General features: G+C 41.9%; 1 protein-coding gene across 1 annotated transcript in view; it reads right to left on the bottom strand.

Annotated features, from left to right (window-relative positions):
- PAH (phenylalanine hydroxylase) overlaps positions 1-22,276 on the bottom strand; it is a 67,162-nt gene that overhangs the window by 5,232 nt on the left and 39,654 nt on the right. Inside the window, exons 5-11 of the mRNA XM_045780176.2 lie at positions 15,374-15,441; positions 9,633-9,829; positions 7,418-7,553; positions 6,286-6,355; positions 2,663-2,719; positions 677-772; positions 83-216 (exon numbers count right to left, since the gene is read on the bottom strand). Of these exons, the coding sequence (XP_045636132.1) occupies positions 83-216; positions 677-772; positions 2,663-2,719; positions 6,286-6,355; positions 7,418-7,553; positions 9,633-9,829; positions 15,374-15,441 (758 nt within the window). The remainder of the gene's footprint in view (positions 1-82; positions 217-676; positions 773-2,662; positions 2,720-6,285; positions 6,356-7,417; positions 7,554-9,632; positions 9,830-15,373; positions 15,442-22,276) is intronic.

The following is a 22,276-nucleotide window of genomic DNA, read 5'->3' as shown; positions in this document are numbered from 1 at the left end:
GGACAACTACCCATGGATCAATGGCACCAGACCACGTCAGGAAGCCCCAAGAGTTTCTGACCCACCTTGGTCACCACCTCACCTCACTTTCTCCTTTGCATCATTAAAACTCTCAGCCACGTAATAGAGGGGCTGGAACTCTGTGACAGGGTAGTCCTGGATGGCTGTCTTCTCCAGCTCCAGGGGGAGGAGATTTGGCTTGCCAGACAAGCAGTACTGCAGGCAGCAAGTGGAAAGTTGTCACAGTTAAGTCTGGGTCAGAGGTTCCTGTTGCCTCCCATGGGCTCTTTGTGCACCTTCTCCCATCTCATCCCGATTCCTTCTACACCCCAGCCCAAATGCAGTAAACTAAATTATTTCACATATACTAGATCCTACCCTTCATAGCCCATCTAAAACCTACAGTTCAGATAGAAAGGAGTAACTCCCTCTAGCCATTTTCATGTGAGATGATCAATAGAGGATGTGAGAGCAACCACATGGATTTGCATACATCTGTACGCACAGTTCAGCCTTGGGATCGGGAGGCCCTTCTGTTTTGTAGACCCATGTACTTGCAGTTCAATTTCCACATCTAATCCCCAAAGTCATGAACAAATCATAGCTGCTAAGGTACCAATCACTTGAGGATTAATCCCTGGGTTGAATCTCAAAATGCATATAAATGGGGTCATACCTGTAATTCACCAAAAGACGACAAGAGCCCAGCACCGTATGCCTTTATGGAGTCTCCTTGTTTGCAGAGGCCAAACTCCACAGTAAACCAGTAAATCTGGAATGGAAAGTGAAGTTGAGAGCACACCCCAAGGAAGGGAAACTCAACAGATGCCCCAGGGTTAAGAACAGGACTGTCCAGGTGGGAGTTCATACAGGTGTGTTCTCTGAATCATGAGAGAATCTGAATCTCTGTGTCCTATGTCTTACTCTATCCAGTCACTGGTTGAATCAAGAAGTGGCTGAATGTAAGATGCAGTAGGAAGGAGAGAGGGGATACTGAGGAAGCCCCAAGAAGATACCCCCAACAGGTAACTCCAGATGACAGGAACCCCTCAATCCCTTTTGCTTTCTTCTCTGTGGCATTAACTAGAATAAGAAGTTCCCTTTAGTTGGTCAGACTTACCACGCAATCCCATCAAGCTCAATCATGGGAGGTAGGAGATTGGGTAGTGATAAAATCATTGAGGGCATCCTGCCATCCATGCTAAAACTTGGGGGGGTGTTCTGATGTACTGCCAACAACTGCACTTATCCTCCTCAAATAACCAAGTCCTTTTCTTTAAACAGCTCCTGGTCCAGCCTGTCCTAGATGCCTGGCCTGGAGAAGGTGATTCTGGAATTCTGGCATAACCCTACTGACCAGGGCCAAGAGAAACCTTAAGCCCAGTAGCTGCTGGAGACAGTCATGGTCTTGGAGAATTAGGGGTGGGTTACTAGTTAAGTCTGTTTATTGCACTAGAGAATGTGAAACCTGGGAAGGCTGTCAGCTTAAGTCAGTCTGACCTCCTCGCATACAGATGAGGTGTTTTCAGCCCAGAGAGGTCAAGCAACATGCATCCAATTACACAGCAAATCAAAGATAGAGTGAGAATCTAGAACCATTCCCAGCCCAGTGTATCAACAATAAGATTTTTTTTTTTTTTGAGAAGTTAGGTTGGTGAGGAGTATTTTATCATTGTCACAGCAGGTAACATGATGCTCTGAGTTCTGAGTTTGTTTTCTTCCCACAAGTGAGGGATTCTATCAAGCTCTTCTACTTCTTTGAAAGCTGCATCTTGCATCTAAATAGAATCTGACATGTGAAAACTCATGTTCACACACACTTAACTCTTCAGACCCTTATGATATACTCTTTATATGGGCAGAATATAAACGAATGTAACCATTTTTAGAGATGAGGAAGCCAAAGCCACTTGCCCAGGGGCTCACAGCAGCTGGTCAGTGAGAAAAAAACTTCTGAGGGCTTTTGCCCTTCTGATATACTGAATTCATAAACTTCTAAACTGGTACATCTTAATGATAAATTTGCATCCATTTATGTTCCCTAATTTGCTTACAAAGCTTTATTTTTCATCTCCCAGGCTGAGCAAATTGTAAGAAATGTGACTCAGACGCTGGGGAGGGATGAACTCAAGTTGGAAAGCAGTCTGTAGGAAGCAAACCCTGCTGTGCAGAGCTGCTGATTCCCTGCTTCCACGGACGAGTGTCAGTCATCACAGTCACTGGGGAGAGCGAAGTGTTTGATAACACGAGGAAAGCCCACCCCCATTTCCACCTTGTGTCTAATAAAGGAAAGATCCTGATGCCGGCTCCAGCGCAAAGGTAGAGAGTAAATATCTCCTTTTCAAAGCCATGAATCCAGGCTATCCCCCTCCCCCCACACACACTTCATGCCCAAAGGTTCTCAAGGGCTATCATTACAGCCTATTTGTGTTGAAGACATTTTGTTTAAAATTACATGTAAACATTTGCATGCAGCTGATTTCAAAATTAGACCATTAGGGAAAAATCAAAACGTGAAATTTCACTTGTGTCAATGTAAGTCAGCACATTCTGATATTTTCCCCCAAATGGCCTGGCTTTCAGGGGAGGATCAAAGCTTTGAAGCCCTGAGGGCTGCAGCCTACTGCACTCTCACTCTCCACCAGGGGCAGAGGGAACTTACCGTGGCGAGTTTCTCAATGTACTCATCAGGTGCGCCCAGAGAGGCAAGGCCAATCTCCTGTAATTGCACAGAAACAGAGTCGCTGGCATGGCTGGGGTCTGCCTAACTTCAAACTTCACCCTCAGCTCCAGCCACGTACTTGACCACAGGAAGGTGATGGGGGACCAGAAGCCTTCAGAAGGGCCCAGATAGACCCGATTACTCTGTTAAGTCTTCCCTAGGCACACATCATAGAATCATAGATCTCTAGAGCAGGAAAATCTTACTTTATCACTTGGTCCTTTGTATTTACTTTACAAATGAGAAAACTGAGGCACAGAGAAGGGAAGTGACCTACTCAAGGCCATACAGTAGGTTGTTTCTAAAGTTTCATTTCTTGATTCCAGCTCAGTGATTATCCTCCCATAGCTCAAGCAGAAGATTCCTGGAATACAAGATGAGTGTCTTAATGATGTCTGCTCGAGATGCCGCAGAATTGCAGAGAAATGCTTGACATCCACCCAGGTTAATATTAGCAAGAGAGTCTGAAATGTTATGGATCCCTTCTCATCACAGCTCCAATTACAGAATTCCCCTAGTGGTTGCTTTGTCTTTGTCCCTTTTACAACATTTGCTCCAGCCTGCTTTGTATCAGACAGAGTGTATATACACAAATAAATATACTTGCTTTCCCTACAATATGCATTTATTCATTCTAAAATGTTTGTTGAATGACTTCTATGTAGGTGGCAGTGTATAAAATCAATAAAGATCCTAGACCTCATGGCATTTACATTTAAGGCAGACAATAAATAATAAGCATAGACGTAGGTATATTAGAAGGAATAAGTTATTTGGAAAGGAAACAAAAGAAAAAAGGGACAAGGGGGAGTGGGAGTGCCAGGAGAACAGGGGGAGGCTGCAATTTTAAATAGGGTTTCAGAGCAAGTATCATTGAGGTGATATTTGACCAAAGACTTGAGGGAAGTGAGGTTGTTGGCTCTGCTGGCATCTGAGGAAAGAGCATCACATGGACCACATATATAGCCAGTGAAAAAGCTCTCTAAGGAGGAGAAATGTCAGCAGGTTTAAATAACAAGGAGGGACCAGTATGGCTAGAACAGAATAAGAGTGGGGAGAGCGGCAGGTGGTATCAAAGAGGGATCTGCGGCTCAGTCATATAAAACCTTTTTTGGCTATTTTAGGGTTTAGGACTTTCTTCTCAGTGAAATGGAAGTCACCGCAAGGTTTTGAGCAAAGAAGTGGCAAGATCTGATTTATGTCATCCAAGATTTACTGTGGCGCTATGTGAGAACAGATTAGCGGGGTTCAAGGGTAGAGGTAGATAGACCAGTTAGATGTGGTAGATGGACACAGTTCCCGGGTGAGAAACAAGAGTGGCTGAGACCAGCTTGAGAGCAGTGGACGTGATGGACAATGGTCAGATCTACACATACTTTGAAGGCAGAATACATACAACTTTCAGAAAGATTGGTTACGGATATTTGAGAGAGAAAGAAGCCAATAATGTCCCCTAAGTGCTTTTGGTTTGAGCAACTGAAAAGATGGAGTTAACATGAACTAACATAGGGAGAGCTGTGGTTGGAGGTTTGGACAAAAAGATCAGGAATTCTGTTTTGGACAGGATGAATATGGATGTCTAACAGACATTCACGTGGAGAGATTGAGTAGGTGCTTGGATACGTAAGTCTGAGTTTGGGGACTGAGATTTGGGCTGAAGTTATAAATGTGGTCATCATCAGGATAGAGATGATATTTAATACAGTGAGTTTGGGTGAGATAACAAAAAGAATCGGTGTAGACAGAGAAGGACGAAGGACTGGGCTTACTTTGAAGCAAGAGGGCACATGGTCTTCATCTCTGGGCCAAACTTACAGCCTGGCCCATATTACATGCTGAGAAAATGCTAAGTTAGAGTGAACTAAGTTCAGACAGCTTGGCTCTCCTCTCTTGCCCCTCTCCCCATCTCTGTTCCATCCTTCCTGTCCAAGCATGCTGCAGTCTAACAGAAGCCATTGAAAGAGTGCTCTGTTCCCATGGTCACCATTCTTTGTGAACCCAAAGCCTAAAACAAGGGGTCCCAAGATTTCCTTGTGTTTCATCCCCATCCCATCTTGCACTCTAGTGGGAAGCAAGTCCTCCTTTAGATCTAAAAAGAATGTGCTTTGAAAATGACATCCTGCCTTGGGACTGTCCAGCTATAAGTTAGAGCCGTGTGACACTGATGGCCCAGTAGCATCCATCTGTTGACTCAGGTAATTGTCCACTCCTCTGGGGGGCGCCCCCAAATGGAAACGGCTTAAGGTGGATTGTCACTTAGCCTCTGACCAAGCAGAAGAGTTTCTAGTAGTGAGAAAAAAAAGTTCCTATTCTCTAAGGAAATCACTGATTATTCTTTGGCCATAGGAAAAAATCCCAGTTTTAAAGCTGTCCCAAGCAATCAATGACATCTCTACAGCAGGAACCATGCTTCTGAAAGTTAGCCAGTCAACAACAGCCTCGGTCCCACGGTGACACTTCTGAGTTAAAGTTCAGCTAATCCCCAAACATTCCACTTGTAAAAGTCCAACAATCTCTGAACACCACAGGTCCCCAAAGGCCACACAATAGCAACGGTTTTCTTTGTTTGGACAGATTGTATACAGGTCTCCCTTACTTAGCAGGCAGTGAATTCAGCTTTTTTGCTTGTTTGTCTGTTTGTTCCAGATATTAACTGGTAACCCCTTCAACCAACAGTGAAAATATTTATTTCTTCCAGCTGAGGGAAAAGGCTTATAAAATTCACACACAATCCCATTACTCCGAAATTCATATTTGGTGCAGTATATACTTATGACTTGTTCCATTTGATTCTTTATTCTTCCCTGTGAAGGAGAAGATTGGCAATCAAAGCTTTGTATTGATTCTTATTTGTGGAGACTGAGGCACACAGGTCACACAGCTGGTTGCTGGCAGGGTGGGATGTGTGGATGCATCATTCAACTTTCCCACGATCCCAGCTCCCCAACCATGGTTTAGCCTCTCAGCGCTCTGAAGGAATTACTAGGTTTCTTTCTCTCATGTAAAAAGCTCACCACTGTGATAGACGAATCAAGGCCTAACCTGTTGCTTTGATGATAATGGCAAGCCATTTCGCACATCAGTTTTTGCCAACTATGAGTTGGGCTATTGGCATTGGATTCTCAGCAAATATTATCTTATTTAATTAAAGCATATACCAAAATGACTGCCTGACAAGGTAGGAAACAGCAAGGTCCTAAAGAGGAGGGGAAAGGTGCCAGGAGAACTTGAAAGAAGGTAAGGTTACTTCTATGTGGGGTTCAGTCAGGCTTTCATGGATGAAACACCTCTTAAAGTAAACCTGGTAGGACAAGGGAGATTAGCAAATTCAACAGCACATATATAATTCAGAAGATGAGTGTTCACCACCCCCATGCTGTGATCCCTGGAATGGGTATTTAGCCATCCGCATGGGACCATACGCCCATCTCTGGCGGGATCACAGAACTGTATCTGGTTTCCACCCTTGCACAGGACACAAGGGTCCCTCCAAAGGTTCAATTCACTTGAGCAATCTAGATCTCAATCCTATAATTAAAAGGCCAAAAGGATCCATTCCTCACCTGGGAAAACTGGGCAAAGCTGCGATCTGAAAACAAGGGCACATGTCCCAACAGCTCATGGCAGATGTCACTGAAAGACAGAAAGCAAAGAGCTTGGAAGTAAGGAGGGTTATAAGCCAAGTCAGACTCAGTCTTTCTACATGAGAAATGGGCAGGTTGAAAAGAAGTGAGCCATTCAAGTTTATGACCTCACTCCTAAGCATAAATGGTATGTAAAGTTTGGGATCAGAAGAGGCAAAGTACAAAAGAAAAGGAAGAAGGGGAAAGAAAAGTAAGGGGCAAGTCAGAGAACAACAGCCAGGGGGTCTCAGGTGCATGCTCAGTGGGGCGCAGAGCAGAAGACCCTATGGACTGCCCCCTATACAGCTGAGCAAGCTGCGGGTCACGAATGCTTCCCATCCCAAGTCTCCATCCTGGTATTGACATCCTGGGCAGATGCAGTGTGCTCAGTTATTCCCCATAAGAAATAAAAAATGAATAAAAAAAATAGTGCTGTTCTTTTCTTATTCTAGAAGGGAGCAATAGTCAGAGAAGAAAATTTACATTTATTTAACACATTATGTGCCAGATTCATTAGGAATAGATCTTTTCTGATTTGTAGTTATAAACTTTGAGGACAGGAAAAAATCATTTTGGGCATCCTACTGACTTTTTATAAATTGCATAAGTTTTATTTGATTAAGAAGATGGCTAAATGCCAATGTAAGGGGCACAGTGGCCAGCCATTCTCTACCTTCAGACAAGACACAGCTAGACATAAAAAATTAGAATCATCTAAATGTGTATTCTGGAGGTATTGAGATAGTTTGGCCACCACTTTTTCCTGTTCGCATTTGGAACATCATAGTTCTGACTCTTACAATCCATTTGGAGCTTGACTGTGACCTCTTATTCCCATGGCCAGGGGAGATCTGAATGTGTGGTCCACAAGACGCCCAAATCTCCAATCAGTATGGTCTACTGGACAGAGAGAACACCTGGGAGAGATGCTCTCTCTCTTTGTGCTACCATCAAACCATCCAGAAAACTAGTCCTGTGGACCAGCCCTCGATGAACCCAAACCTCATTCCTGGAGCAGTGAGGAATGGCACTCACTGCGGTTGGATACCGGTAGCAGGAGGAGAGTACTCACGGTTCAGGGGTATACATGGGTTTGGACCCATGTCTGATGTACTGAGTGCAGTGGAAGACTCGGAAGGCCAGGCCGCCCAAGAAATCCCGAGAGGAAAGCAGGCCAGCCACAGGTCGGAGGCGGAATCCAGTGCAAGCTGTGAAGCAGAGAAAGAAAACTCAAAGCCTATCATGGCAGAGCCAGAGGGGCCTGAAGACCTTTAGGTAGGGAAGCAATACTCCCAACCATCTAGAGCACGGGTATTGATGCCAAGTAGACTTGGCTTCACATCTCTGCCCTTACACTTTGTAGCTGGGCGATGTGGGTCAAGTGACATCATTTCTCTGAGCCTTATTTCCTTCTCTGCAAAACGTGGATAGATATTTACTAGGGTTATTCCAAGAATCAAATGAGCTAATAAATATAAAGTACTTAGCACAGAGCCTAGCACATTGGGGCATTTAATAAATTTAGCTTTCATTATTGTTTATTAGGATGAAACACTCATTCCTTATTTCTCATGTCTCTTCCACAAGCGCAGAGTGTGAAAGGAACACTTCTAGCTTCTCTGCTGTCCTTCACACATTACACCCCAGAAAGAGCAAGCACTTCTCTGATTGGAGCATTTGGGAAGAGAAAATGAATATTCTCAGTTTGACCCCTTTGGCCCTTTCTCTCCTGACTGCCCACAGAGGAGTATATTCTGGTCTGTTCTGGGCCAGGCAATAGAATACACACTTCACCAGTGAACTGGCAGAGAAGTTTCTATAAGTCAGAGACGAAACATTAGAAAGTCCATTTTGTTTGTACATCCATTCCACATTCTCCAAGTAGCTTTTATCAGTGATAATGTTGCCATTTTGATCCTCTCTCTGGTTCCTCTATCTGGCTGGTGATGATGATGACGACGACGACAGCTAACACGATATGCTGCGCACCATATTGCAGACACCGTTCTAGGCACTTTATAAATACGGACTAGTTCTCCTAATAACTCTGTGAGGTAGGTGCTCATATTGTCTCCACTTCACTGATGGGGAAGCTGAGACACAGAGAAGTGAAAGTTCGTGTCCAAGGTCACAACTACAATCAGTCTGGCTTCAGACTGGATTCAGAATAAATCTATTCCTTAGTTACTTCTCTATAACTCCCCAGCTGTTAGTATTACCATTTTATTATCTCACTATTGGCCATGAAAACATGGATAATTATCCAGAGAATGTCTTTAGGACCTTCTTGTCCCTCTGCCTATGTTCCCTGGACCTTCAGGCTGAAATTCACTCTGCTTGCCCTCTCCTTCCCTTCTTTATCTGGTAAGTAGAGACTGTTCAAATAGGAGGGACCCAACGGATCATCGAGCCCATCCCCAATCTATCCCAGCTACCACTTTCCTCCCTGCCACATAATTTCCCCGGCTCCTTGCCCCAGAGCCAACCATACCATCTCCACCTAGCTCAGGGGCACAGAAGCTTCTTCATTTCTGTAAACCTGTGGTCTGTCCTCCCACTTTCTCTCATTCTACCTGGCGCATACTAGGTGTTTAATATGTGTTAGCTGATAGCTTTATTTTGGGTTTGCTGAATTAACGCCTCCTGGCAGAAAGGAAAATGTTTCACTTGGAAAGGATGTGCAGAGGCCAGTCATCCCAATAATGTATTTCCCCACAGAGTGACTCAGATTCCAATTCAGCCCAAAGTCGCTGAGCGACTCTTGTCTATGTAGCACCATGCTGGGTGTTTTCACTTGCGATGTCTTATTTCATTCCCACAATTTCCCTAAAAGACAGTCTCTGTTTGACAGATAACTAAACTGAGGCAGCTTCTTCCAACTAGAGAGGGTCAAAACAAGATTCATACCAGTTGGATGAACAGACTTAGAGCTCAGGGCTCTTGGCATTGCCACAAAGAGCACATTTCTTACACAAATGCACACTGCAGCCATCTCACAAGACAGCAGGAATGACAAGGAGAGCCTTGCCTGGGCACCCGGGGCTTTGAGTATGGGGAAAAGTGTTTTTCAGAGACGCGGTTATGGCAAAATCCACATGTGACGCCTTGTCTTGGATGAGAGTGGACGAACAGTGGAAGCTAGGGTGAAACAGAACACAGCAGTGGAATGTTTTTCGGAGAATCGACCTGCATGCGTTACCACAAAAACACTCACACGAGCCTCGATTTACTTTCTTCCCTTTCCCTTCCCTCCCCCTCCTCCCCTTTTGTCCCTGAAGTGGACTTACTTTGCAGAAATTGAGAAACCTCTTCCAGCTGGGGAATGTTATCCTCACGGAAGCCACAGTACTTTTCCAGAAGTGGGAAGATGTGATTGTGCTCGTAGCAAGCATGGGTTTTATACAAGGACTTCAGGGTCCTGAATACCGTCCCCCATGTTTTCTTTTCTTCCTCCGTGTATTCCACTTGAGGGATGGGCTGACCACTAGAATACAGGCATGAAATATTTGTCTCCAGCAGGGCAGGTGTAAAGAAGAGGAAGGAGGAGTATTAGCTGAGAGAGACAGGTGCAGAGTCTGTGAGCTGCTGCCACCTGGGCTATAGGGGATTTCATAAGTTATTTGAAAGCAGAAAACTATTTCATGATATAGGAAACAGTCATGCAATTTGGTTAGGCAATGATATAAGCTCTCAACTCACCTACCACCCCAAAAATTTGATCCCACTTTGGGAAGTCACTTGGCCTTTCTGTTCTCCTATCTCTCCAACTATTTACCCAGGGTGGAAATTAAGTTGCCTGCAGGGACCCAGCAGGTTCCTTAAATGGGTAAAGTAGCAGGTATGGACAATAAGAGGGTGAGAGTCTAGACAGCTGAAGAATGCATCCTCTTTCTAAACAAAGGCACCCAAGTTCAAATAAAACAGTATCATGTTTTGTATTGTGTCAACTAACGTAATTTTATCTGTGGGATAAAGTGGATCTAATTTGTGGACCATGAGTGTGAGACCCTTGTTTAGTGGGCATGCACTTGCTGGATTTGATATTTGTGACCTTAGGAAGCTAGAAAGGTATTTAAACGCATGCTAGGTATAAGATCTCTTATGCAACATCTTCTGCTATGACGCAACCGAACTACAGGGAGCTGGGTAAAGTACATGGGTTGGACCCTGCCCCACAGCTCCTGATTCTTTTGGGGAGGGAAAGCTAAGGCCTCTGGATTCCAATAAGCTCCCAGGGGACATAATATAGTTTGAGAGTCATTGGTTCGAAAGGTCTTTTTGGAAAACATCTAAGAATGAGTTGTGCTCTCAACAGTAAAAGCAAATGAAAATCAAACAAAGCCTGACCTTAAAAACAAGTGACTGTTCTTTGCACTGCAGGCCTGTTTCCTAACGGTACACAGTGTCTGGGGACAGGCAGCACTGTTTACTTCGGAATTATGGATCATCTTCAGGCTCCAAAGTGGTTTTCTCCTGCCCTTTCAAAGTTGTAGCTTATCCACGGACATTAAAGCGAAGACACTATATGTTCCCCAGAAGGTGGGCAGGCATTAGGGAAAATGATAGATTTTTGCTTAAGAATTGGAAGTAAGACAAGCTTAGAAGCCTGTGTAATGACCACCAGGGATTGTGAAAAGAACATCAAGTAAGCCCCTGCCTGAGGACGCACCATTATTTTAGGGCCAAGCGCTGATGGAAGGAAAAAGCAGGCTTTGATCACAGACAGAGATAGGTTTACTACTTGGCTCTGCCAGTTCCTTGCTGGTTAGCCTCTGCAAATATACTAGTCGGCGCAGCTGTTACATGGGTTAATAATAAGTAACTATTTGGAGGGTAGAGAAGAAAATTAGGTGAAATACTATGTATAAAGTATGTAATATTGGTGCTGACCAATAATACCACTGGGTAATGGATAATTGTCATTCTAACAGTATTTAAAAAGAAAGGTATTTGCTATTTTGTAACAAATTTTTAAGAGATAGTAACATCCTAGGTACCAAGATGTCCCCTGATTGATATTTGCTGTTCTAGGGGTTCAATATCCCTTCCCCATTCTTTCAGTAAAGCACCCTTCTCCCCTCTCAGTCTGAGGCTCAGGTGGGAGGAGACTCCACCACTCCCACCTGGGCATGTGACCAGGTCTGGCTAATTAGACTGTCTAATTTCCCTAGGCATAGAGACTGGCTGAGAGATGGCCCCATGTCCTAATCAGAGCCAACGAGACTCAATGAGAAAACCTGTGTGGATTCTGTTGGAAAGAGACAGAACCTCTGATTGAGATGGGGTTTCAGCCTGGTGGCCCTGGGCTCACCTCCAATGGAAATGAGACCAATGTCAGAGACTAAAGCCAATGTAGAGGACTCTAGAGTCAGAGAGAGGCAGGGAGGGAGGGAAGTGTGGGGGACCCTGAACAAGTTACTGCCACTTTCTGGGCCATATATACATTCAATATAAAGACAGTCAAATCTATCTTGTAATGTTGTAATAGCAATCACATAGGTCATATCTGAAGTGCTGTCTGGATATAGTAAATATTTCGGAATTTATTTTCTGTCTCTCACACACACATACACAAGAACACAGCACATTTTACTCCATCTTCTATTTCTACCAAGAGACCTCAGGTTCTATAAGATCCTTGGTCTTTGAAGAAATCATCAATTATTTTTACCAAGTCACGGTCTCATTAAGTAAAATAAACTAAGATATTTTAGGAAGAATGTCAATTTCATTTGAAATAAAAAGGAAATTTCTAGTTAAGTCAATCAGGATCCCTCTTCAAAAAAAAAAAGTTTTAAGTAGAAGACATTGTTTCTGAATTATTCTGCCAACCAAAGATGGCATTCAAGGTACTCCAGCACCTGGCACAGCCCTCCCCATCCTTGGTGTCTTATTTTACTCCAGGTCCTTCCTCCCATTCATGTACTTACTACAAGACAAATAATTTGGTGCCCCCAAACACAACTATAATTTGTCAGTTCCTCTTCAAACTGATGTTTTAAGACTTATTAAATGTCCTTAGGCGGGGGAGTCAGAGCATTACATGGCAGATGGGCAGAGAAGAGGGTAGCTAGCAGTGCTGGGATTTAGCTGCTTCTTTATTTTCTATAGCAATTCACTTTGACCCCAAATATTCTCATCTCAAAACAAAAGCCCCATAGCTAACCAGACCCACCCTCTCATTCACTACCTCCATTCTCTTTGGCTGTAAATTCCAACTCAATCTTTAATTCTCGGCCTAAACTTTACATCTGGCTGACCTATTTGCTCAGTCTACATTTAAACTCCTAATGATATGGCCTCATGACACCTGAGTTTTGACTTTGGTTATACCGATTACATTTATTGTTACTTTTGTCATTGTCTTCCCCAGTGTTCCCCCAGAGGACATGGACTCTGTTGGTCTTGCCCTTGGGGTAGGTTCTGGAACTTAGTAGATATATTTTATCACCTGATCAATATCCTGTAATTCTATGACTCATGATGCATGAGTTGGTTCTTTATTCCCCTTGTGGAATAATGATTGGGAAAGTGCCAGAGATCTGAATGTGGGGGCTGTTGGCATGGAGGGTGGCAGAAGCCAAGGAAGAGGGCCAGAGCTGAGTCCTGAAAGACATTACAACTTCTGGGGTGGGATGAACAGGCCAGGGAGAACTGAGAAAAAGCCTCAGAAAGGAAGGAGGGAAACCAGTAGGGAGTGGAATACGTTCAATTCTCATTATATGTGGTAGTTATGCTACATATAGTCATTGTGAACTCTGAACACTGAACTACTAGTCCAAAAGGAAACCAGGACTAGGGTCTTGTGACTTCTGGTCACATTTTAGTTAACTGATCTTACCTAATCTTGTTTTATGTGAGCTTTTATATAAAGAAATCTAATTTAACATATATGGTTGAGTCATCAACATTGAACTCAATAGCACTATAACTCATGCCTGATGAGGCTTACCTAACACACGTATTTTCTCCATAAGACACATTCCAGGCTTCTCGCACTTAGGAACCCCACGTAGCACTCCACCACCATGCTGCATGCCATTTTAAACAGCAAAATTACCAATAAAAAGTATGAAAATTTGGCAAATGTGGATCTAATCTCAATAGATCTCAAAAAGAACAGTTGTTTACAGTATAAGAGCTCAAATAAAAAGGTGGTGTCACCTTGTTTGACCTGAAAACTTGTGTATCAGGCAACTCAAATTTTTCCCCATTCTGTTCATGTCTGGGAATGATCGCAGAAGTGCCCCAGTATTGATGTGGGGGACTCAAATAAATGTAGCAAGTAATCCTTGGATAATGAGACACCGCTGTGCCAGGCACCAAGCTAAGAAACCATTTCAAAGAAGAAAGGAATGATAAACAGTATCAAAAGTTTAAAAAAGAGGAGCACAAGTTCTGAAATAGGCTTTGAATTTGAGAATAAATTCAGCCCTACTACCCACATGACCTTGGCCACATCACTTAACCATCTGAGATTCGTCTGTAAAAATTGAAAAATTGACTAGAAGATCTCTAACGTTCTTCAGAGAGCCAGCCATCCATGGATGGTTTTCAATAATCAATTTAACTTACTTGATAAACATCCAGGATGGTGAGGCATTCAATCAATTCCATGCTTCTTCATTAGGTTTAACATTTTTATGTAAAGGAGGTAAGGGGACCAGTTTCTTCCTTCGAATCCCAATAGCTAAGCAGGAAGTGAATATACTTCCTCAGCAGCTCCTGGGTTATATGGAAAAGACCTGGCTCTGAGAATCCCAGCACTCAGGGAAGAGGGTAAGAATGCTTTGGAGTTAAAGAAACCAGAATTCAAAACCGGATGATACGAGGTATATGACCTTGGCAAATACCTCAAGTGCATGGAACATTAGTTTTCCAATCTGAAACATAGGGAGTTATTACTAAGACTAAATGAAATCATGAAATCATGGGAGCAAAGCATGTAGCAAAGCCCCAGACATAGCAAGGAGATCACAAATACAATTTATTATTATCGATTACCTGAAAAAAGGCTCATGTCTGCCCCTGATTTGATAGTGTCCACTTGACCATGCTAAAGCAAATACAGGGACAGGGGGGTTGCCATGTTCTGGATTCCTGCTTGTTACAAGCCCAGGCCCAAACAGACCTAGATTTAACCAAGGTCAGCAAAGTTCTGGATCTTTCCACTGCCAGGAGTCATTCAGAGAAGTGAATTGTCTTATTTTCTCTGGAGGTCTTTCCATCTGGAAGGTAACTTTGTATTCAGTAAATAGAGCCCTATCCTTTTTTTTTTTTTTTTTTTTTTAATCTCCCTCATAGCCTATCAAAGCTGTTCAGGGCTCTGGTCAACTTTTAAGTCTCTTCTTGAGCCTGTCTTTTCTTCTGTCCTTCACTCGCGAATGGAGCTCAGGCCTCAAACACTAAGTTTCCCATGGTAGCATTTCTGTAGGTCCTAAGGACTCAAAATAGCAAGAAAAGTTCTCTTCCCAAATGACATCTTCGATATTTGCATTTTCCTTTGACTAAAATAGGGTAGAATCCCAGACAGAAAAAAATAAACTCGTCCGAAAATTGCCCTTCGCAGCTGGGTCAGATCAGATAAAAGTAGAACACTGAGGCAGGGCTCGTCTGAAACCTCAAATGATTCATTATTTCAGTAAAGCAGCCAACTCCTCCTTGAATGTAAATGATTCTTTTTCCTTCTTCCCTGTTTAATGTGAAGAATACCAGAGGCTGTTTTATTCAGGGCTGAGGCCTTTTATAATGACTTCAGACGTCAGTGCGTAAGGACACAGCAAAGCTGGGGAGAGAGCTGGGCCCCCGTGCAGTGGGTAATTTTGTTTTGTCTAGCAGCGTTTTTTAAAAACATGTGCTATTAAAGGGAGGGTTTAAACACACACACACACACACACACACACACACACACACACACACACACACACACGGCAGGACTCTCTATGCTAGTATTTTCCGAACTTGGGTGAGGAAAAGGTTAGCTAGGCGTATGCTCCTGTCTTTCCCCAGACAAGCGAAGTGGACTTACTGTCGGTAGCTATAGGCAATGTCAGCAAACTGCTTTCTTCTCGCTCGATACACAGGATCTTTAAAACCCTAGGAGAAAGGAGACACTTGGTTTCTAAAGGCTTGAGCAGAGAGGTCTGGCATATCTATGCATGATTCGAATGGGGGCTGGTGAGCTCTGACAGTCCGGCTCTCCTTCCTCAGATTATACCCTGAAAATAAGGTTTCAGTGAAACTAAGGGTAAGCTCTCCACCAGGTATTGTGAATGACATGTTATTAGCAACACCTTCAATTCAGTGTGGGTCTCTCTGCTATGGAATTCCAAAGTGCCGTGTACAGGTTTTTAAAAAATCTCATCGACAGCATTTTTAACTTGCAAACTCGCTAAATTAGGCCGTTAACAGGATAGATGTCTATGATGAAAATATACAATATCCACAAAATTCCTAACCAATGATGTGTGTCTAGAACTGCTTCCTGACTTCTTAAAAAACAGGTACACACTTGCTGCTATTGCAATTTTTAAAAATACTATTCATCGAGTGCTTACTATGTGCCTGTCTGTGTGGGCTCGGGACTTCTCTTATTTGTAAGTCTCACAAAAAAACTTGTAAGGTAGATCACTATGATTAGCTCCATCCTTCTAGAATAAACAGTGGCTCAGGGAAAAAGGAGTCAAGCAAAGATGAGGCCAGAGTTTGACTCACTCGGTTTCATGTTCTTTTCACTACACTTCAGTAATTGTCAGCCTTTATGCCGTGGCAGGGGCTGAACTGAGAAATCAGTCTCAATATATAGAAATGAAGACAATTGTTTCTTCTCTGAGGCTCGCCTGCAGGCGGCCTTTCCCCAGCAATTCATAAGCAGCATACTTCTAAACAGTGAAAAGAAACCAAGAGTGTCTTTCAGTGTCTCTGCGACCTATCCCTCAGTCAGAGGTAAGCCAATTGATTAAAAGGGTCTTTTTCCTGCACTTTCCTCTAGGAGTTCTATGGTTGAAGGTCTTGCATTTAAGTCTTTAATCCATTTCAAGTTAATTTTTGTGAGTGGTATCAGATAAGCATCTAATTTCATTCTTTTTGCATGTAAATGTCCAGTCTTCCCAATTCCATTTATTGAAGAGACTATCATCCTTTCCCCATTGAGTGTGTTTGGCTCCCTTGTCAAATAATAGTTGACTGCATATGCATAGGTTTATTTCTGGGCTCTTGATTCTGTTCCATTGGTTGGTCTGTTTTTATGCCAGCACCACACTGTTTTGATTTCTATAGTTTTGTAATATAATTTGAAACCAGGAAGTGTGATACTTCCACCTTTGTTCTTCTTTCTCAGGTTTGCTTCTTGAAATTGGTTTTAGCAATGATTTTTCTGACTATGACACCAAAAGTACAAGCAACAAAAACCAAAGTAAACAAGCAGGACTATATTAAACTAAATGCTTTGGCACAAAAAGGACACAACTAACAAAATCAAAAGGCAGCCAAGGGAATGGGAGAAAATATTGCAAACCATATATCCAATAAGGGGTTAACACCTGAAATCTATAAGTAACTCACACAACTCAACCAAAAACATTCCAATTTAAAATGAGCCATTTTCCAAAGACGAAATACACATAGCCAGCCAGTAAGTACCTGGAAAGACGCTCAACACTAATCATCAGGGAAATGCAAATCAAAACCACAGTGGGATATCACCTCACAACGGTTAGAATGGCTATGATCAAAAAGGCAAGAGGCAAGAGATAACAAGTTTTGGCAAGGATATGGAAGAAAAGGAACCCTCATGCACTGTTGGTGGGAATGTAAATTGGTGCAGCCACTATGGAAAACAGTGTGGAGGTTCCTTAAAAAATTAAAAACGAAACTACCATATAAGCAGGTAATCTCACTTCTGGGTATGTATCTAAAGGAAATGAAAACAAGATCTTGAAGAGACATCTACCCTCTCATGTTCACTGCAGCATTACTCACAATAGCCAAAATATGGAAACAACCTAAGAATCTGTCAGTAGATGAATGGATAAAGAAGACGTGTACGTATATATTATGTATATTATAATATATGATATTTAGTATAATAATGTAATACACATATAATATATATCATATTATTCAACCATAAAAGAAGGAAATCTGCCATTTCCAGCAACATGGATGGACTGTGAAATTATTATGCTAAGTAAAGTAAGTCAAACAAAAACAAATATTGCATCATCTCACTTCTATGCAAAATCTAAAAAAACTGAATTCATAGAAACAAAGAAGAATGGTGGTTTCCAGGGGGTAGGGGTGGGAGAAATGGGAAAATGTTGCTCAAAGGGTACAGACTTGCAGCTATAAGATGAATGAGTTCTGGGAATCTAATGTAAGCATAGTGACTATAATTAATAATACTGTATTATATACTTGAAAGTTGCTGAGAGAAGCTCTTAAGTATCCTCATCACACACACACATATACACAAATGTTAAACATGTGAAGGGATAAAGATATTAACTAACCTTATTGTTATAATCATATTGCAATATATCTATATATCAAATCATGTTATACCCTTTAAACTTACAGAATGTGATATGTTAATTATATCTTAATAAACCTGGAGAAGGGGGTATTTTACAAAAAGAAAATGACTATAATCCAAATTTTAGAAAGACAAGAAACTAGCATCATCACTGTAGGACTTTGCTTTGTTCCTTCCAAGTATTTCCCAGTAAGCAATGACATCTACCCCCTTAGCTTGCAATCTCTCTGCCCCTCCATCCCTCCAAACCAAGGTGTTAATGAATCGTAATCAAGGACTTGCATCAGGAAGTGTAATATTTAAGGGAGCTTTTTAAAGGACAAATACTCCCTGATTTTTATTTATTTTTTTTAATACTCCCTGATTTTTAGATATTGTTTTTGTTTTGTTTTATCTGATTGGCTGGTTGGTTGGTTGTTTTGTTGCTATTGTCATTGCTTTAAATCAAGGCCTGCCAGCAATTCCAAAGAACCAGGGAGATTATACACACACACACACACACACACACACACACACACACACACACATTTAATCTGAGAATCTGTAGCATAGAGTCTGGCATATAGAAAGAACTACAAACACTTGCTGAAAGAAAGAAAGAAAGAAAGAAAGAAAGAAAGAAAGAAAGAAAGAAAGAAAGAAAGAAAGGGGGAGGGATAAGCAGAGGGAAGGAAAAAAGAATGTCTTTATTAAGGTATATCTTGAGAAACAGAGAAATTTAAATGTCTCATATTGGAAAATTAAGATCACCATAATTTTTTTTCCAAACCTAAATTGCAAGTAAATTGAGTGATTATTCAGTTTAGAAAAGATTCCATGACACAGTTACCACAAAGCGTAGCTTTTCTGTTTTCCTTAGAGTGCTGAATGGTTTGGAACCATTAATTACAGGTAGGAAGACTTAGGTATCTAAAAACTTAAAACTACCCTTGGCATACTTCTAACGGATGAAGATAAGCTGCCGTGGGCTGATACAGTCAGGAAACTGGGCACCGTGATTTGATACCCAGATAGCAGTAAATGCACCCCTTTAGGAACCTACCTACCAGGCTAAATGAAGAACACATCTCCACAATTAAGACTCAAAATATAAACTTAACGCTTGCCAGTCATTAAGGTTTGATCATCACAGTTTCCTTACCTACCAGTCTAATTTAATAGTCAGTAATAAATGGCTCTCTCCAGCCCCTAAGTATACAGTGTAAACTTTTGCACCTGTAAGTCATCTTGGAAAATACCTATTTCTATATTTTGATCTAATTATATGAGGAAAATGAAGCCCATAGAGCCATTTTCTGAACCAGCACCTCCACTGGGGTTTTCTGTTTATACCCATGCTAGCAGGCTGAGGTTTGAGGATTGAGGAAGGAAACCAGGATGATGAGGGAAGATTTCCCTTAACCAGTGGATTTCCACTTCATTATGCTGCCTCCGGGAATGAGATGCCCATGACAATTTCTCTTCCCCATTTGTTTCTTTATCTTTGATCTTTTTTTTTAATTTAAATTCAATTAGTGAACATATAGTACATCATTAGTTTCAGATGTAGAGTTCAGCAATTCATCAGTCAATGTACTTTGTCTAGGTCGTTCAAAATATTTCCATTGGTGAAGAAAAGTGTACTGAAAAATTGTATATCCAGTAGGTATCAACTCTGTGAGAGGAAACACACAAATGAAAAAATGGAAAAAGTATACAGAGTCTAACAAATGTGAAAATGAGAAACAGTAACTGTGTTTATTTTTCTATACTATTTATGCTTTTGAAGTTTTGTACTGTAACTGTGGATTTCTGTTGTAATTAGTAAAAAAGTTAAATAGTATCACAAATCCATCTCAAACCATTATGAAGTAACAGAAGATTCACACATTGAGATATACGAACACACATATACATAGTGTCCTGTGCAGATCTTTCATAGGGAAAGTTTCCAACCACAGTCCTTTCCAGCTCCAAGGGACTAAGTTCATTCTCAGTCTTTAAGAAGCCCCCAGCAGCCAGGCTGCAAGGACTCCTGTCCCTCAGTTACCAGTGAAAGAGATCTGTGGCCTCGAAGTCCATCTCTTGGTGGTTTGTTTTTTTGGTTTTTTTATTGTTATGTTAGTCACCATACAGTACACCCCTAGTTTTTGATGTAAAGTTCCATGATTCATTACTTGCGTATAACACCCAGTGCACCATGCAATACGTGCCCTCTCTTGGTGGTTTGGCCTGGCATTGTTTGGGGTGCCAGATGACCACAGGGCCTCTGCAGCCATGCGGGGTATACTCTGAATTAAGTACACTCTGAATTAAGCTTCACTTGATGATGACTAATCATCCTGTCTCAATTTAGACTAATAGCAGCAATTTCAGTAGCACTGCATGTAATTTATTTATAATCACCCCGTCTCAATTAAGCTAATAGCAGCAATTTTGGTTGCACTGCATGTAACCAAGTATGTTTTGACAGGAAAATATATTGTTGGTGAAGGAGGAGTGGGGAGGAGGGGGAAGAGGGGAGCAGTGGAAGGGACAAAGTGGAGAGAATTCTACAGGAAGGAAAGTTCTAACATCACCTGCAGTCTCACTTAATCTCAGAATTTTTACGACTTGGCTGTTGAAGTGTGTGGCTTTGTTTTTGTGGGGCTTTGGGGGACCGGGTAACTATATGGTAAAGTCTTCTGGGTATTCTAGACTAGGATCTTTATTTTATCATTTCTTGATGTCATGGCCGCGGTTAAACCTCAGAAATGCCATCTTCAGACTAGCAGGGAGAACAGGGGTTTTCAGGTCAGACAGGTTGGGTGTATTACTAATTCCAGTGACTAGGAGCTTGGCTTGAGGTGAGTCAGTTCAAATCTCAGAACCTAAGTTTCTTCATCAGTAAAATGAGACTGTTGGCTACGTCACAGTGTCGGGTGGGTTAGATTAGGTAACGTAGGCAGGGCACCAAGTAATATTCTGAATCAAAAAATGATATATTTGTACAAAATGGTGGGAAATCCAAAAGCTGAGAAATCTGGCTCAGAACACAAGAAGGATAGAGTCTATAATGGGTCACTGAGCCCCATCACCCAACCTTGGGCCTTCTAAACAGCATCGGTGGAATTCTTACCTTGCAATTTCTATTTCATCTATTCCAATAATGAGAGGCTGTTTGCATTCCATCGGTCCCACACCAACGGGAGGAAGGATGGTACACAGGAGACAAGAGGTTCAAAGTGATATATACGGTATCTGTCAAAGCCATCCTGCAGGCATGGCCGAGATTTGCCAACCAACAGACCAGGGCAGCACTGACAACAGACCTGCCCCTTGTCCGCTTTCTGTTGCTGGCTGTGGCCGCCACCAATAAGGCCAAGAAGTCTGTTTTGGAAAGGATTCAGACACCTGGTTGTCCAACCCAATAAACTGGGAGTCACTGTTTTCCTCCTCTCTTCCTTCAAATCTGATAATCAATTTATGTCCATTCTTCCTTCCAAATACATTAAGTCTGTCCTTTTACTTTATTCTCACTGCAATCCCTTGGTTCAGGACCCCATCACTTCTCACCTGGACTACCATAATTGCTTCCCAAGTGGCCTTTCTTTGTGTTCTCTCTATGCCTTCCCCCTCATGCAGCCCAAGCAGATTTATAAAGTGCAAATCTGGTGGGGCTGATCCCTTCCTTAAAAACTTTCAATGGCCTCTCATCAATTTTAGGACAATGTTCAAAATTTTAGCGCAGCCCACACGGCTTTGTGTGACCTGGCTCTGCCTATGCTTCCAACCCTGTGTTGAGCTACAATTGTAGTTCGGCATACTACAGTCCAAATTTACCTAAATTGGTCTTATTTTAATTCTTTAAACACACCATGCTTTTCCCCACATTAAGACCTTCACACATGCTGTTCCCTCTTATTGGAATTCTCTTTCCCACTCTTCCAGACCAACAAGCTATGACTTGGCCTTTCCTGGTTAAACTGCATTTTTAGAGACCTTCCTTGCTTTTTCCAAGTTTATTGGTTTTCCTCCATAATACACTTGCTCAATAACCTGAGTGTTTCTCTTTTCAGATAATCATTATGCTTTTTAATATCATTAAACTCAGGACTCTGTTTCACTTATCACTGGATTTTCAGTGCACAGCATATTCAGCATACTTCTGAGTAGGAGCTGTTAAGAAACTATTCAAAAAAAACTAGACCACTGCCTAACAAGCTCACTGTATACTCATACACTCAAGGAGCGTGTCTATTTGTTTTATGTGCAATTTACTACTTAGTAAGACCCAAGCTCTTCAAGGTAAGATGCTGACTTATAGAAGATGGACAAGTAGCAGAATATTTATTTTATGGTCTACTTGCAAGTGATTTCTGTTCAGTAGAAAAAGGAACACGCACGCTTATGGCTTTGTTGCCTTTTAGAACATTAATC

The sequence above is a fragment of the Ursus americanus genome, chromosome 17 (genome assembly GCF_024610735.1).
Source record: "Ursus americanus isolate L20-20 chromosome 17, mUrsAme1.1.p, whole genome shotgun sequence".
In the NCBI taxonomy this organism is placed as follows: domain Eukaryota; kingdom Metazoa; phylum Chordata; class Mammalia; order Carnivora; family Ursidae; genus Ursus; species Ursus americanus.
This window is presented reverse-complemented; position numbering and strand designations above follow the sequence as displayed.